Genomic DNA, 12,935 nt, shown 5'->3' on the forward strand with positions numbered 1-12,935 from the left:
ATTTGCTCACCACTGCTGGAAACCACATCTTCATGGATCTGGCACCCTCTTCTGGACTCTGGGTACACTCACATACACAAACCCATACACAGACATATAGATAAATAAAATTAAACAACTATCAAAGAACTCAGTGTTTTACTCTTCAACTGAAAGAAGCATTGCATAAGAGCTTTACACTTTTATCTCCTGCAATTTTCTAATTTATCTACTTGACATAAACTACTTTTTCAAAGTTTTTTTTTTTAAATTTGGGTAGAAATTTAATAATAGTTATCTCCATTTAAATATTGGTTAATAAAACTTTTAAATACAAAACTTTAAATGCTCATATAGAAGACGACAACAACAAGAAACTGAATGTTTTGATCCCTGTTACTATATGCAGACATTCGAATATTATTTTTGTGGTGTCTGAATGCCTGTATGTATGTATGGCATATGTATTAATATATATCATATCTGTCATGTTTATCTGTAGTTATGCTCACCTGTGAATTGTAGGATATTTGATCACACTGTGAACCCTGAGACTACCTTATTTACAGGAAAAAAATCTGTTTCTAGTTGTGGTGTGACTTAGTTCTAACACATGCTAAACAGGAGTAAATAAATTAAATAAATAAAGTAATAAATAAAATAAGTAAATAAAGTAAATAAAAAGCAGTAAGTAAAGAGCAAGCAAGTAGTTGACCAGGAGGGAGTATATATAGGACCAAACCATACAGTGGAAGAGGAAGTCAGAAAGATGGATAGAGAGATACACAGGAAGTAAAAAGGAGAGACATTCGGTTTCAGGGGTTAAAGAGAAAGTATGCATAAGGAGCTTTTTACTTTGGGATGTCGACTGTGGAGGAAAGTCAGCTGGGTGTTTCTCTGCCTCTCTGAGCTAGCAGGCTTTCATACTGTCATCTTCATTGGTAAAATGGAACAATTGAAACAACACCTGTTTGTGGACATCTGGAGGCTAGAAATATATTCAGGAGACTTTTTCTCCGGCTCTCCACCTTGTTGTTCAGGACAAGGTCTCTCACTGAATGCCAGCACTCCTGGATTGGCTATATTGACTGGCCAGTGAGCCACTGGCTTCCACTTTCCAGACTTAGGATTACCGGAGTACACTTCGGCACTAGTTATTTGTATGTGGGTGCTGGGGATCTGAACTCAGGTTCTCATGCTTCATAGCAAGCACTTTATTCACTGTACTAGCTACACAAACATTTTAAAGTACTCAGTCATTTTTTAGTGCAAGGACAGTGAGAAGATCCCACAATGTGTCTGAAAGCATAAAAAAAAAACAAATCATAAAATAAAATCTATTAACATGGTCTGTAGATTTGGCTTGGCAGTTAAAAAAAACACTTATTGCTTTTGTGTGGGACCCATGTTATGTTCCCAGTACCCATGTGGTAGCTTATAACCACCAGTAACCCCAGTTCTAGTATATCTGACACCCTCTTCTGTCTTTTGAGAGCACAATGTATACCCACGGCACACAGGCATACATGAAAGCAAAATTAAAATAACTTAGAAATTTAAAAAGATAATAGTGCACAATATACAAAAATACGCAAAACCAAGTACCTTTGGAGGTGTTTCAGATCCTGGATATTCTCTTTGATCTAGTTTCTTCCAGCGATCCATTAGTTTGGTTACCATAGGCGTATTAAAATCTACCAACTGGAATCCGGTGACATTTGCTCCTCCATGTATAAATCTCTCAAGAGAAATATCCTTGAAACCCTATAAATTAGTAGGAAACTCATCAAGTTTAGTTAATTAAATACTCTCGTTCTTCAACATTGGGTAGGTTAACACAAATTCCCTTTTGAGTTAAATCCCTGTTGATCTAAGAAGAAACATATTATTCCACTGATGATTAGACAAATTGTTACTGAGTAGTCAGTGTATGTGAACTAATAAGGCTTATATTATATCAGGATTCACTATATATCATGTTCTGTGCTAGTTATATTACAGTTTATCTATTCAGCTCAATCATCCCTTGAATACTGGGAATATCTGATTAATTTTAAGATAAGAAAACTAAGGATCGGTGTTTAAGGCAAAAATCTTTTCAAGGTGACCTATGAATATACAATAAGGCCAAGGTTTGATCAGATTGTTCAGCCTTTGTACTTTGTATCCCTTCATATTGTTATGAAATGCATGCTTTTAATTTTATTAATTAATATAATATTACCAGGAAAGAAAAGGCACAAAAGAAAGTCAGGCTTTGATTCTCACCTCTGTTGCTTTCTAGCCTTAATTTACCTGCACACCAAACACAAGGATAATTAATATTCCTAGTATCTAACACTTTGGGTATATGTTAAGTAATTGGGACTGATTATTAATTAGTTCACTTAACTGATATTTATTTGGGGTCTATTATGTGTCAGCCATTTTGACAGCTCATCAGTAACATTCTCACTTTATTGAGAAATAAGCCAGACATCACAAGACAAATTAATGTTTTAGAACTGGGAAACACACTACCCATCAATCTCTAGCTACTAAACTGTCAGTGTGGAACATTTGCTTGCTTTTACCAGCATAGAGGGCAACCCACAGGCAGACAAATCATTTTACTGTTTTCTAAGAGCCACAGTAATTCAGCTCTTGCATTAGCTACTAATTGATGAGATTATTGTTTTCTTTCAATCTTAGCTGAAATAGAAGGTCTGCTAAGCCTTCTGTGGAGCTTTAGCCACAGCTGCAAGACACAGGCAAACTGTAGCCTGCAGGGACACCATTTGATGCAAAGTCTGTCAAACAGCACACTGAAGGTAAAGGAAAAACAATTATTTTGTCTGGTTATAACAAGCGCCTGTCAGTTATAGTTTGAATGAATGGTGGGTGGCTTGGTTAATTTTGGCTATATTTGTTTGAGTATAGGCAGCATTTCCCTTTCATTTATGTTCTCATAATTTTATATAAAAAACCGATAGGATCTAGACTGTGAGCCAGTTTCCTTGGCAAGAGTTATTTTGGTGACCACTTAGCTTTTGTTGGAATCTACAGAAAATCACAGAAATGGAGGGGATATATGGCCACACTATAATGAAGTCAGTTACTCTACAGTTACTGGGAAGTCAGTGGTTAACTATCAAAACAATGTTCCTGAGTGCAGGGGTAAGCCAGGAAAGCTCCCCCTCTTGTGGAAATGGCCTCCTAAATTGACTAAATTACTTACAGTAAGTAGTGAACTCTCTAGGTTCGTTCCCAACTTGACATCCTTTTTAATATCCTTTGCTGGAGAAATATTCAGAATTGCAGGTGTCTGATATCTCAATGATGGTGTTTGTCAATCAGTAAGCTCATTACATCATCAATATAAATAAAAGTCTATTTTTTATGTTTTATCTGATTCATATCAATATTTCTGCTGTGCTTTACACAAAGTCATGTTAAGGCTGCACTGGTGCAATCACTAGAAGATCAAGAAGAATGAGGAAAATTCTCCCTTATCATCTTTTAAAACTTGAAGAGTTGAGGTTTATTTAGACACTTTTGATGCATATGTAGATTAGGGCAGAAAACTTGAAACACACAGGAAGCTCAAAAGGAGGCTCATTAGGACAATGTTGGCAAGTTGGTAGCCTTTCAACTAGTTCATTGTATAAAACTTCCAGACTGGATATTTGATGAATTGTTTGTTTCTCACATTGAAGCTAAATATGGAACATGGATGAACACACTCTCTATATATCATTTCTTTACTTTTGATTGAGGTATGAATGTTGCCTATATGTATATGTGTACTTGTGTGTATGTGTGAAGAATGGATCAAATTAATCTTTAGTTATACATATTGAATATGCTATAATTTTATCCTTATTTATGATAGATATTGGTGCTTTCTTAGATATGAATTTAATTTATTTTAAAAATTAAAAACATAAAGAAGAACATGATTATGACTTTGTGCCAAGGTTTTTATATTGCTATTGTCAGTTGTAATTAAATTGTTCAATGGCTGAAGGAAGAGTAAGTATACAAACAGAGTAATGTGTATAAGGTCAGGTGGCCCTGATGCCTGTAGATATATTCAAATGGGTATTCACTGCGTGTCTTGGCTTCCTGGATATGCTACTAATTTAAGAACTTATTTATTTTTTCAATCAGACAGATCAGAGCTTTAGACTTGTCTCTGAGACTTAATGATCTGTATGATCTTCAGTAAATTACACCAGACTTTATTTTACAGTCTATAAAATAAACACATCTATCTATTTAAAGGTCCCAAACAACTCAATAAAAGTTTTTTAAAAAATCCAAGCACAATGACTAAAGATGAGGAGGACAGGAAGAGCAGAAGTTCAGTAGAGACAGAGTAAGGGTGAAGAATCATTTCATACAATAAAGTGGAGGACTCATCCTGGTCAGAACAAGATTGCTGTGAACTGATTCCTTATTTATAACTGTGCCAAAGGGATTTGGAAACTTTTTAGAATACAGTAGGTTTAAAGAACAATTGGAGGAATGAAAAAAATTATACTATTAGGACATGGTGTTATTTCTGAAGCAAGAAGGAACCAGAAGATAATCCAATTTCTTAAAGACAACTCCCTAAAAGAGGTGACTAAGTCTTCACTAAGACTTGGTGGGACAAGTGCCTTGACTGGAGGTAACAGCTAAGAGGGCTACAAATGGAAAGCAGCAGTAGGTATATGATGTTGTTTGCTTTGGAAAAATAGAACACATGATACATTAGGAAGGAGATCCTAGGGTTTAGAAGAACTGCCTTCATTAAGTTAAACAATGAGAAGCTGAGATAAAAGAATGCATGTAGAAGACTGCTAAGTTCATTCTGGAGGCGCATCCTCATAGATGCAAAGAGGAGGGAGCTAGGGGAGATAGAATGAAGGGTTTGTGGAGGCATAACTGGGAAGGTGGATATCATTTGAAATGTAAACAAATAAAATGATTAATAAAAGAAGAAAGCATGATTTCTGTGAGATTTTTGTTTCTTGCTTAATATAGGTATTTTATGTTTGCTTACTTGCCTATTTGAATTTTTGGAGACAGGGTCTCACTTTGCAATCTAGGCTGACCGAGAACTTACTGTGAATTTCCAGGTCCCAAATTCATGGCAACCCTTCAGTCAGCCTAGTGAATGAATGCTGGGATTACAAGTGTCATTCATCATTCCTCTCTGTCCCTTCATTTTTTTGAAATGAGTATTTTGCTAAGTTGTCCAAGCTCACCTTAAACTTCATTGCCCAGGGTGGCCTAGAAATTGCTATTCTCCTGAATCAACAATCCAATTGTTGGGATTATAGACAAGAACTACCTTACCTAGTCAGAGGATTAATCATTTTAAAATACCATGTTTAAACCCATGGTATCCAGGTTGTTAATTTTATTTAAATAAAGGGTATCCTAGATTTTGACAAAAACACACGTTTATGAATTCATAGTACAATTTCCCACATATTGATTTTTATTTGGCTTTCTTCTCCCTTTGGTAAATATAGATTTTACATTATATCTACTGCATTGATTTTCAAATGGTGACTAAGTCATTTGGCTAAAATAAATCTGGAATATATGTAGCAAGCTGGTAATGTATGTTTGCAGCTTTAGTTACAGGGGAAGTAACAGTCTCTTGTTAATTGTCAGCCATAGTTCAATAATTATAATTTTAAAAAGTTATTTCAGAAAGTGTGTTATTATATAATAAATGCAATAGATGTCTATTTATTGGCTTTGAGGCCTATATAACTGCTCAATTCGTCTATTGGCCCACTGTTTTAAAAAATTCCTTATGATATTCCTATATGCAAAACCTCCTTTCTCAATCTAGGTAACTTTTATTTCCCCTTCGCCTAACTCCTTTTGCTAAGACCTATGTTAAAATGTTCTGTAAAAGTAGTATGATAGATAAGATTTCTATTCTTTCTTTTTATTTTATTTTAAGACATGGTCTCTTTTTAGCTTAGGCTGATCTTGACCTTGTTGTGTAGCCCAGGATGAAAAACAGTTTTCATCTGTTTTACTATACCTCTGAATTCTAGAATTATAGGCCTGAACCAACATCTTGAGTGTATGTGGTGCTGTTGATGGAAGTCAGCTCTGTGCAAGCTGGGCAAGTTGTCTCCTAACTGAGCTACATCTCCAGTTCCCTATCTCATCTTTAATTTCAGTGAAATCAGTCTTTAACCATAAGTTGTGATGTTAATAAAAATGTTTATTTGGATTCTGACCAAATTTTGCATTTGGGAATCCTATATATATATATATAGTTATTAAGAAATGGTTTTGAACTGGCTAAAAGAATGAAGAATAGTTGTATGCATGAATGAATGCCAAGAAAATCCATATTAATACTGTATATAAAACCACAGCTATGTGCATGTCACTGATCTTTTCATGATAAAAGCTTGATATTTCTAGTGAGTGCTTTTGCTTCTAGGAAACAAGTGGTTTTCCATTTCCTATATTGATACATTAGTGTAAATATGCTGCCACCCACTCATGCTGTTTAAAGATGGCGCTGAGATCCATTAGTGGGCCATAAATATCATTTTTTCCACTGTGCATTGTCTAATTTATTCTAGCTCCCGATGTAACCCACTAATTTTAGGATAGTCTTTAACACATTGATTTTCTTCACTGATTATATTGTTTAGAAAGAATAGCTGTAAGAACTGACATGTACAACAATTAATTAGAAACATTATATAATGTCAACAAGAATAGAGATACCCTGGATCATAGCCTTTTATGAGTCATTTAGAAAAAACAGAATGTATTTGCTCTAATATTTATATTTTTACAAATAGATGACACATTAAACTGGGGAGCTATTGAAGAAAAAGAAAAGATGAGCCGAATTTGCTGATATTTCTATAATAATCTATTGTGTTGCAACATTTTACTGTATTCAAGGAACACAGTATGATAATCTTTATAAACTATTGTTATATTATATTGTCTAAACTCTATGCTGCAATCTAGTTCATCAGACTGGACCTCTCTCTATGGACATGTGATGACATGTTTAACATAAAGATGAATCTTCTAAACATGAGATGGCACACTCAACATCAGAAATGTGACAGGACTGAGGCACTTCCCTATCCTTTACCTGCTTTCCTGCTTCAAGAATAAGATTCTCAACAAAGAAATATGTGATGGTAAACAATAGAAAAACCATTGAAGTATCACTGCCTTCCCTAGGATAAGCCACACTGGGGTTCAAGGTCTAAGATGAAACTTTTCTATAATAAAGTATAATAAAAAACAGTCTATTTCCCCAATCTGGTGTGTTAACAAGAAACACTCGGTAAACCTTGTTAGATACTCTACAAGACTTGTCTGGATCCTTCAAGTAGTATATTCCATGTTGTTTATTACCCATCTTTAGGTGATATTAAAGGCTGATATAGTTTAAAAGTTATTAACCTCATTCAAATTATTTGTGTAATTAGCCATTATATATCTTGTTTTGTTACAACTGGAGAATATATTTATTTATAGACTAGCATTTATTATTTAGACAGACAAAAAGCCACTATTTTATTTTACAGGTGATATAACGGTATAGAAAACATTATAATTATTATTAAACTTCTCCCTGGCAAATCCAATTTAATTTTCAGAATATGCCAGTTATTTTAATAACTTATTCAGAAATATAGTAAATAATGCAGTTTGACCTTGATTAGAGCATTATTTGAGGACATAATCCTGGATACTTCATCAATTCTTAGTAAAAATAGAAAAACAAGAATTCTTACCAAATTTGCGATGATATAATGGTAGCCTTTGACATGCTTCCCAACACTCACAATCTATGAATACAAGGAATGAGAGAAAATCATTTTAACTTTACTGAAACACTACATGACCTTAGAGGATAAAGAGATAGTCACAGTATAATAGGGCATCAGAGAGGAGGGAATGGGAGGATGAATTTGATCAAAACAGATTCTAGTCACTCGTGAAGTTCTTAATAAATGAAAAAAATTAACTAAGGCTAGTGAAGTAGACCACCTGTTAAAGGTGCTTGCTGCCAAGCCTGATGAGCTGAGTTGATCCCCAGAACATACTTTGTAGGAGTAAAACAGCACAAGTCATCCTGTGACGTCCATATGTACACCATGCATATACAAAATAAATTAAAAATTAACTACTGCACAATAATTTCTTCTAGAAGTATGATGGGGAAATATCATCATTTGACTTATATAAGTAGAATATTATAATTAGAACTCATAAACCACATCAAAATACAGTGTTAAAATAAAACTATTATTTTACATCATTCATACTTTCTTAATTACAAATGGGTCTTGCATTCCCTTTGGAAAAACAGAATGTTATAATTTGTTCAGAGAGATCAATAGTGACATGAACTAACTGTACATATATATATTTCTCAAGAGAGTACATTAGCACAGAAATAAAATAATTTTGGCTCAAGGAATTTACTCTTCAGTAAACATAAATATCAGATAGATGAAATAAAACAAAAGACTGTCAATGAATGCAATTTGTTATGTATGGATTGACATGCAGAGGATACTTCTAGGTCTCCTCATCAGGTGGACACAAACAAGTTCAAATAAGCACGGGGGAGATTAGGTAGAAGATGAAATGAATATACTTGGTAGAAAGGCACTGGTTTCAGGGTCTTGTAACTCTGAACCTCCAGCACTCTATCCAGCATCCCCAAATGTTTATAGGAGAGCTTTAGCTTTTTCTGCTTGGACCCTTTTCACTTGAAGAATTTTCATGTTCCTTCTTTGTGTATAGACCTATAGAAGCATGTTTGCTGTTAATAAGTTAACACCAGCCACTGGTGGCATGGTTCAAACTTTCTGACTTTGAGGACTGACTTTCAATTTTGAAACAAAAAATCAGGCAATATCCCTTAATATGCCTACCACAAAGATAGTGTGCATTTGTATGCATAGATTTTTATAATTATTTCTCAGATTCTAGATTTCAAATCACTGTGTATGGTACAAGTTCAAAATTTAATCTGCTTGAAGAAGGCTGTGATAATTCCTAGGAAAGATGACTCCATTAACATTCTAAACCCAGACCAAGACAAAGCACACTCAATGAATGTCGTGAGTAGTTAGCACAAATTTTTCTATTCCACTTTGTGTTCTTGATGGTATTCTGGTTTTACATAGGATCTGAGTCTGACCTGTTATTTAGTCTGATCATAAAGTTCCTCTTTCTGGGTGAGCACTGAAATCCATATAAGCTCATCCCATCTGTTATCTACCTATATCATAGTCACATTTTGTTCTTACCCATAGAAGATTTATGCTCTTTATGTTTAGATATAGATTTATGATATTTTCCATATAATTTGTAGACTTTAAACTCTGTTCAGCATACCTAGCTTATAATTACCCATCAAATCAACATTCTTTGAGAATCTTGTCACAAAGGTGAAGAAAAATGATAAACTGTCAGAACTATAACAGAAAAAAATCAATAAAGAGATGTCCAGTTTGCTTTTTATTTCTGCAATAAAGAATATAATAAAAAACAAGTTTTGGGAGAAAGGGTTTATTTGGTTTAGAGGCTACAGTGATTCATCAAGAAAACCAAGACAGGACTGAGATAGGAACCTTGAGACAGAAATTGAAGCAGAAGAAGCGTGTTGATTACAGGTATGCTTTCCATGGCTTACTCATTCTGCTTTTTTATACACCTCAAGATCATCTGCTCAGGGATGGCACCACCCCCAGTGGCCTGGGTACTCCCCATTAGTCAAGAAAATGCCCTACAAATTTGTCTACAGGCCAATTTGATGAGTCATTTTCTAATTGAGGTTCCCTTTTCCCAGATGACTATATCAAGTGGACAAAAATCTAACCAGCACAGGAGACATTTACTGAGTTGCTATATTGGGTGTAATTGAGTGGCTGAGTAAGGCAAGATCATTTAATATTCTGGACATTTCAGGAGGATCCAATGCTATAGGCATCAATAGGGAATACTTAGTAACAGGCACTTACATGAGGAAATGTAAAATAAGTTTGAACAGATTTCTGCCACTTGGCCTCAGCTAGCTCTCCTGCCAGTCAGCAACCAATTCTGTATTTCTTTTTGCTTATTATATCTTCCTCTTCTGTGCTTATGAAAACCTCTTTGCACTCTTTTTAAGCCTTAGGCCTACCTTGCTTTTGCATTCTTATATAGTCAGCTTGTGAATTTCATGTTATTGAAGTCAAACTGTTTGCCAACTAAAAAAATCTATTTAAGGTATAAACTCTAGAGTTACAGCACAGGGAACTTCTAGAAACTTGGTCCTGGTCGCGCATAGCAAATCAGTTAATTCTAGGTTATTAGCGAAACACTACAACCAGCTAAAGCTTGTCTGTGTCATTTTAGAGATTAAAGTCTCATCAAACCGTGGGAAGCAAAGGGACAAAATACTGGAAAAAAGATCCTGCAGAGTGTGATGAGCATTGGCATGTGGAGACAGAGAACTTTAGAAAGCATATTTATGAAGAGACTTGCTGAAAGATGCTAGAGAGATGAGAGCCTTTGCTGAGCCCACTTCTTTACTTTGACGAAACAGTCATGCCACACAGAGTACACAGAGGACGCTTTACCCCCTCCTCACTCAAGGTGGCCATGGTTTAAGGTCAGATTTTGGTTCATTATCAAGAATGTAGCCAAGACAGAAATTTCTTTGTGAAAAATGTACAGTGCCTATTCCAAATAGCAGTGAACAGTGCTCTATGTAAAGCATCTTTGTAATTTTCTTATGTAAAAACATTTAAGTGTTGTTTCAAATGGACAATATCAGAATTAGGGTTTTAACAAGTAGAGAATATTTTATGTTTATAAATAAGTCTGAGTGATTTCACTTTGAATTCAGATCAGTATCTCTGTTTGTTTGATATTGTTGTTTCAGTAGAGTAATAGGTTGAGATGGAATCTAAAATGTTTCTGCCTTCTTCAAGGGTGGTTGGTCATGTTGTCATAGGAAAATGACATTAAGGTAGGGACTTGGCTGTAAAATATAGTTATCAGCTTTCATTCTGACAAAGAGATGTAGTGATAAAAAAGCTGGACTACCTGGAATGAAACAGGCCATGCAACTGGAGTAATAATAATTATCAAGGGTCTGCTTAAAGTCTGAAAAACAGAGCAGGAAAGATGCACCAGCTATACTGATTGTCACTGTCAAAGGAGTTGTCTTTTCAATAATACGTTCTTAAGAGATATATCAAATCTGAAGCATTCAATTGCTTCTTCTTATTTCTTTTTAGGAAACAAATACTTCTTAAGAAGTATCTATGACACTGGTTCAATGATTCAGTTGTAAAACCAGCTGTATGCATATGAATAAGTAGATATCAGGAATTTACACATGATATTGATGTGGTAAATTGTCATTAATGTAACTCATAATTCATTTTTTTTATGGCATGGAAATTTCTACCTTTGAACCTTCATACTCATGCTACTCTTAGACCTCATCAGAGGTATTTGAACTTTTCATGGGTTAATACAGAAACTCACAACTGGTCAAAGTGGAGAGGATAAATATTTGTGGTGTGCAACCATAAATGGGATATTTATATCATAACTTTTCCCCCCAAATCTAAGGGGCTACTCATAAAGAGGGAGCAAGATTATAAGAGCGAGAATTTAGGGAGGACCAGATGGAAAGAGTGTTTTGTGGATTTGATAGGACCACTTTACTCATGAATTCATAACACCTGTGGTTTCTTGCTCAAGACAAGACAGAATCAAGCCAGTTGACTTTCTAGGATGGAGAGGATAAGAGCTCACATGCACCCAGTCTAGCTGAGGGGCTATTGGCATTTGATAGCTTCTGGGAAAATCAGTTTTCTCTAAGGGTATATAATCTTTGATAGGTAGATGATTCTCCACTTTCTCTACATCCATAAGTATATATAGTCAGCACACCCTGGACTTAGTGAGAAAAAAAAAAACAGAACAAGAAGCTAAGGGTGTCAGGGAAGGTAGATGGACTCAAGAGTGGCTAGGGGAAGAAGGATTGGGGGAATATCATCAAAGTCTATTGTATATATGACTGAAGTACTCAAAGAATCCAAAAATATTAAAAAAGAAAAATGGAGTAAAAATTAATATGTTTCTAAATCCTTCTAAAAGGATTAGCATATTTTTGTTTCGATACACAAAGTGACTAAGTTTTGGCCTTCAATTTTTAGTCAGACTTTATGCAAAGCTTTTTATGTATCAATGGTTAATAAAGCACTCTAAAGTTCTTCCATGAAGGGTTTTGTACATTACCTCAAACCATCACTATAATGTTCTGAATGCTGTGCTAGGCAATGTCTCCCGCTAAAGGCACACAATAGCACACTTAAGTGTGAAGGGCTTTGGTTATCTTTCATTATAATCTTATAAATTAGGTAGAAAGTCGTTCTGCAGATGTCATTCTCTTCCAGAGAACACAGTGACTCAGAGATAGTAATGCCTTGCGAGCTGAGACAGTGCTGCCGCGTACTGGAGATGCTTCATGAGCAGAGCTTCTAATATTCTAATATCTCCCATGAATACCTTTGGATTTCCACTCTCAAGATGCTTCCAAACATTTTACATCAAAAACAAAACCTTAAATTTACTTCATTTTCATCAACACACATATATAAGACAGGCAGCTTTCAAAAACAAGCTACTGATTGAAATAACAAGTATTTTAGGGAATATCAAAATTTTAAAACAAGTCCCGAAATATACAAATGAGAGGAGAATGAATTAACCAAAGGCAAAAATGAGTCTGAGCAGTGTGAGAAAAGGTTAGTAGGAAATGGAAAATGGGCATCCAGGATAGCTGTTTTAAGAGAACATATATGTCTCAGTGTTGTGTATGTTTGAATTTTCCTCTCTTCTTGGAGGTGATATCAAGATTATAAAAATTTCTAACGGGGAATACTTTTTTTTTTCATGAAGGAAAGGAAGGG

General features: G+C 34.8%; 1 protein-coding gene across 12 annotated transcripts in view; it reads right to left on the reverse strand.

The window, feature by feature from the left end:
• Gria4 (glutamate ionotropic receptor AMPA type subunit 4) overlaps positions 1-12,935 on the reverse strand; it is a 345,773-nt gene that overhangs the window by 91,747 nt on the left and 241,091 nt on the right. For all 12 annotated transcript variants that reach the window (XR_004112139.1, XM_031346434.1, XM_031346435.1 and 9 more), the window contains exons 6-7: positions 7,746-7,799; positions 1,585-1,743 (exon numbers count right to left, since the gene is read on the reverse strand). Coding sequence is in view for 11 of the 12 variants with exons in the window: in XM_031346434.1 (XP_031202294.1) it covers positions 1,585-1,743; positions 7,746-7,799 (213 nt within the window). In the remaining variant the exon portion in view is untranslated. The remainder of the gene's footprint in view (positions 1-1,584; positions 1,744-7,745; positions 7,800-12,935) is intronic.

The sequence above is a fragment of the Mastomys coucha genome, unplaced genomic scaffold (assembly GCF_008632895.1).
Source record: "Mastomys coucha isolate ucsf_1 unplaced genomic scaffold, UCSF_Mcou_1 pScaffold24, whole genome shotgun sequence".
Classification (NCBI taxonomy): domain Eukaryota; kingdom Metazoa; phylum Chordata; class Mammalia; order Rodentia; family Muridae; genus Mastomys; species Mastomys coucha.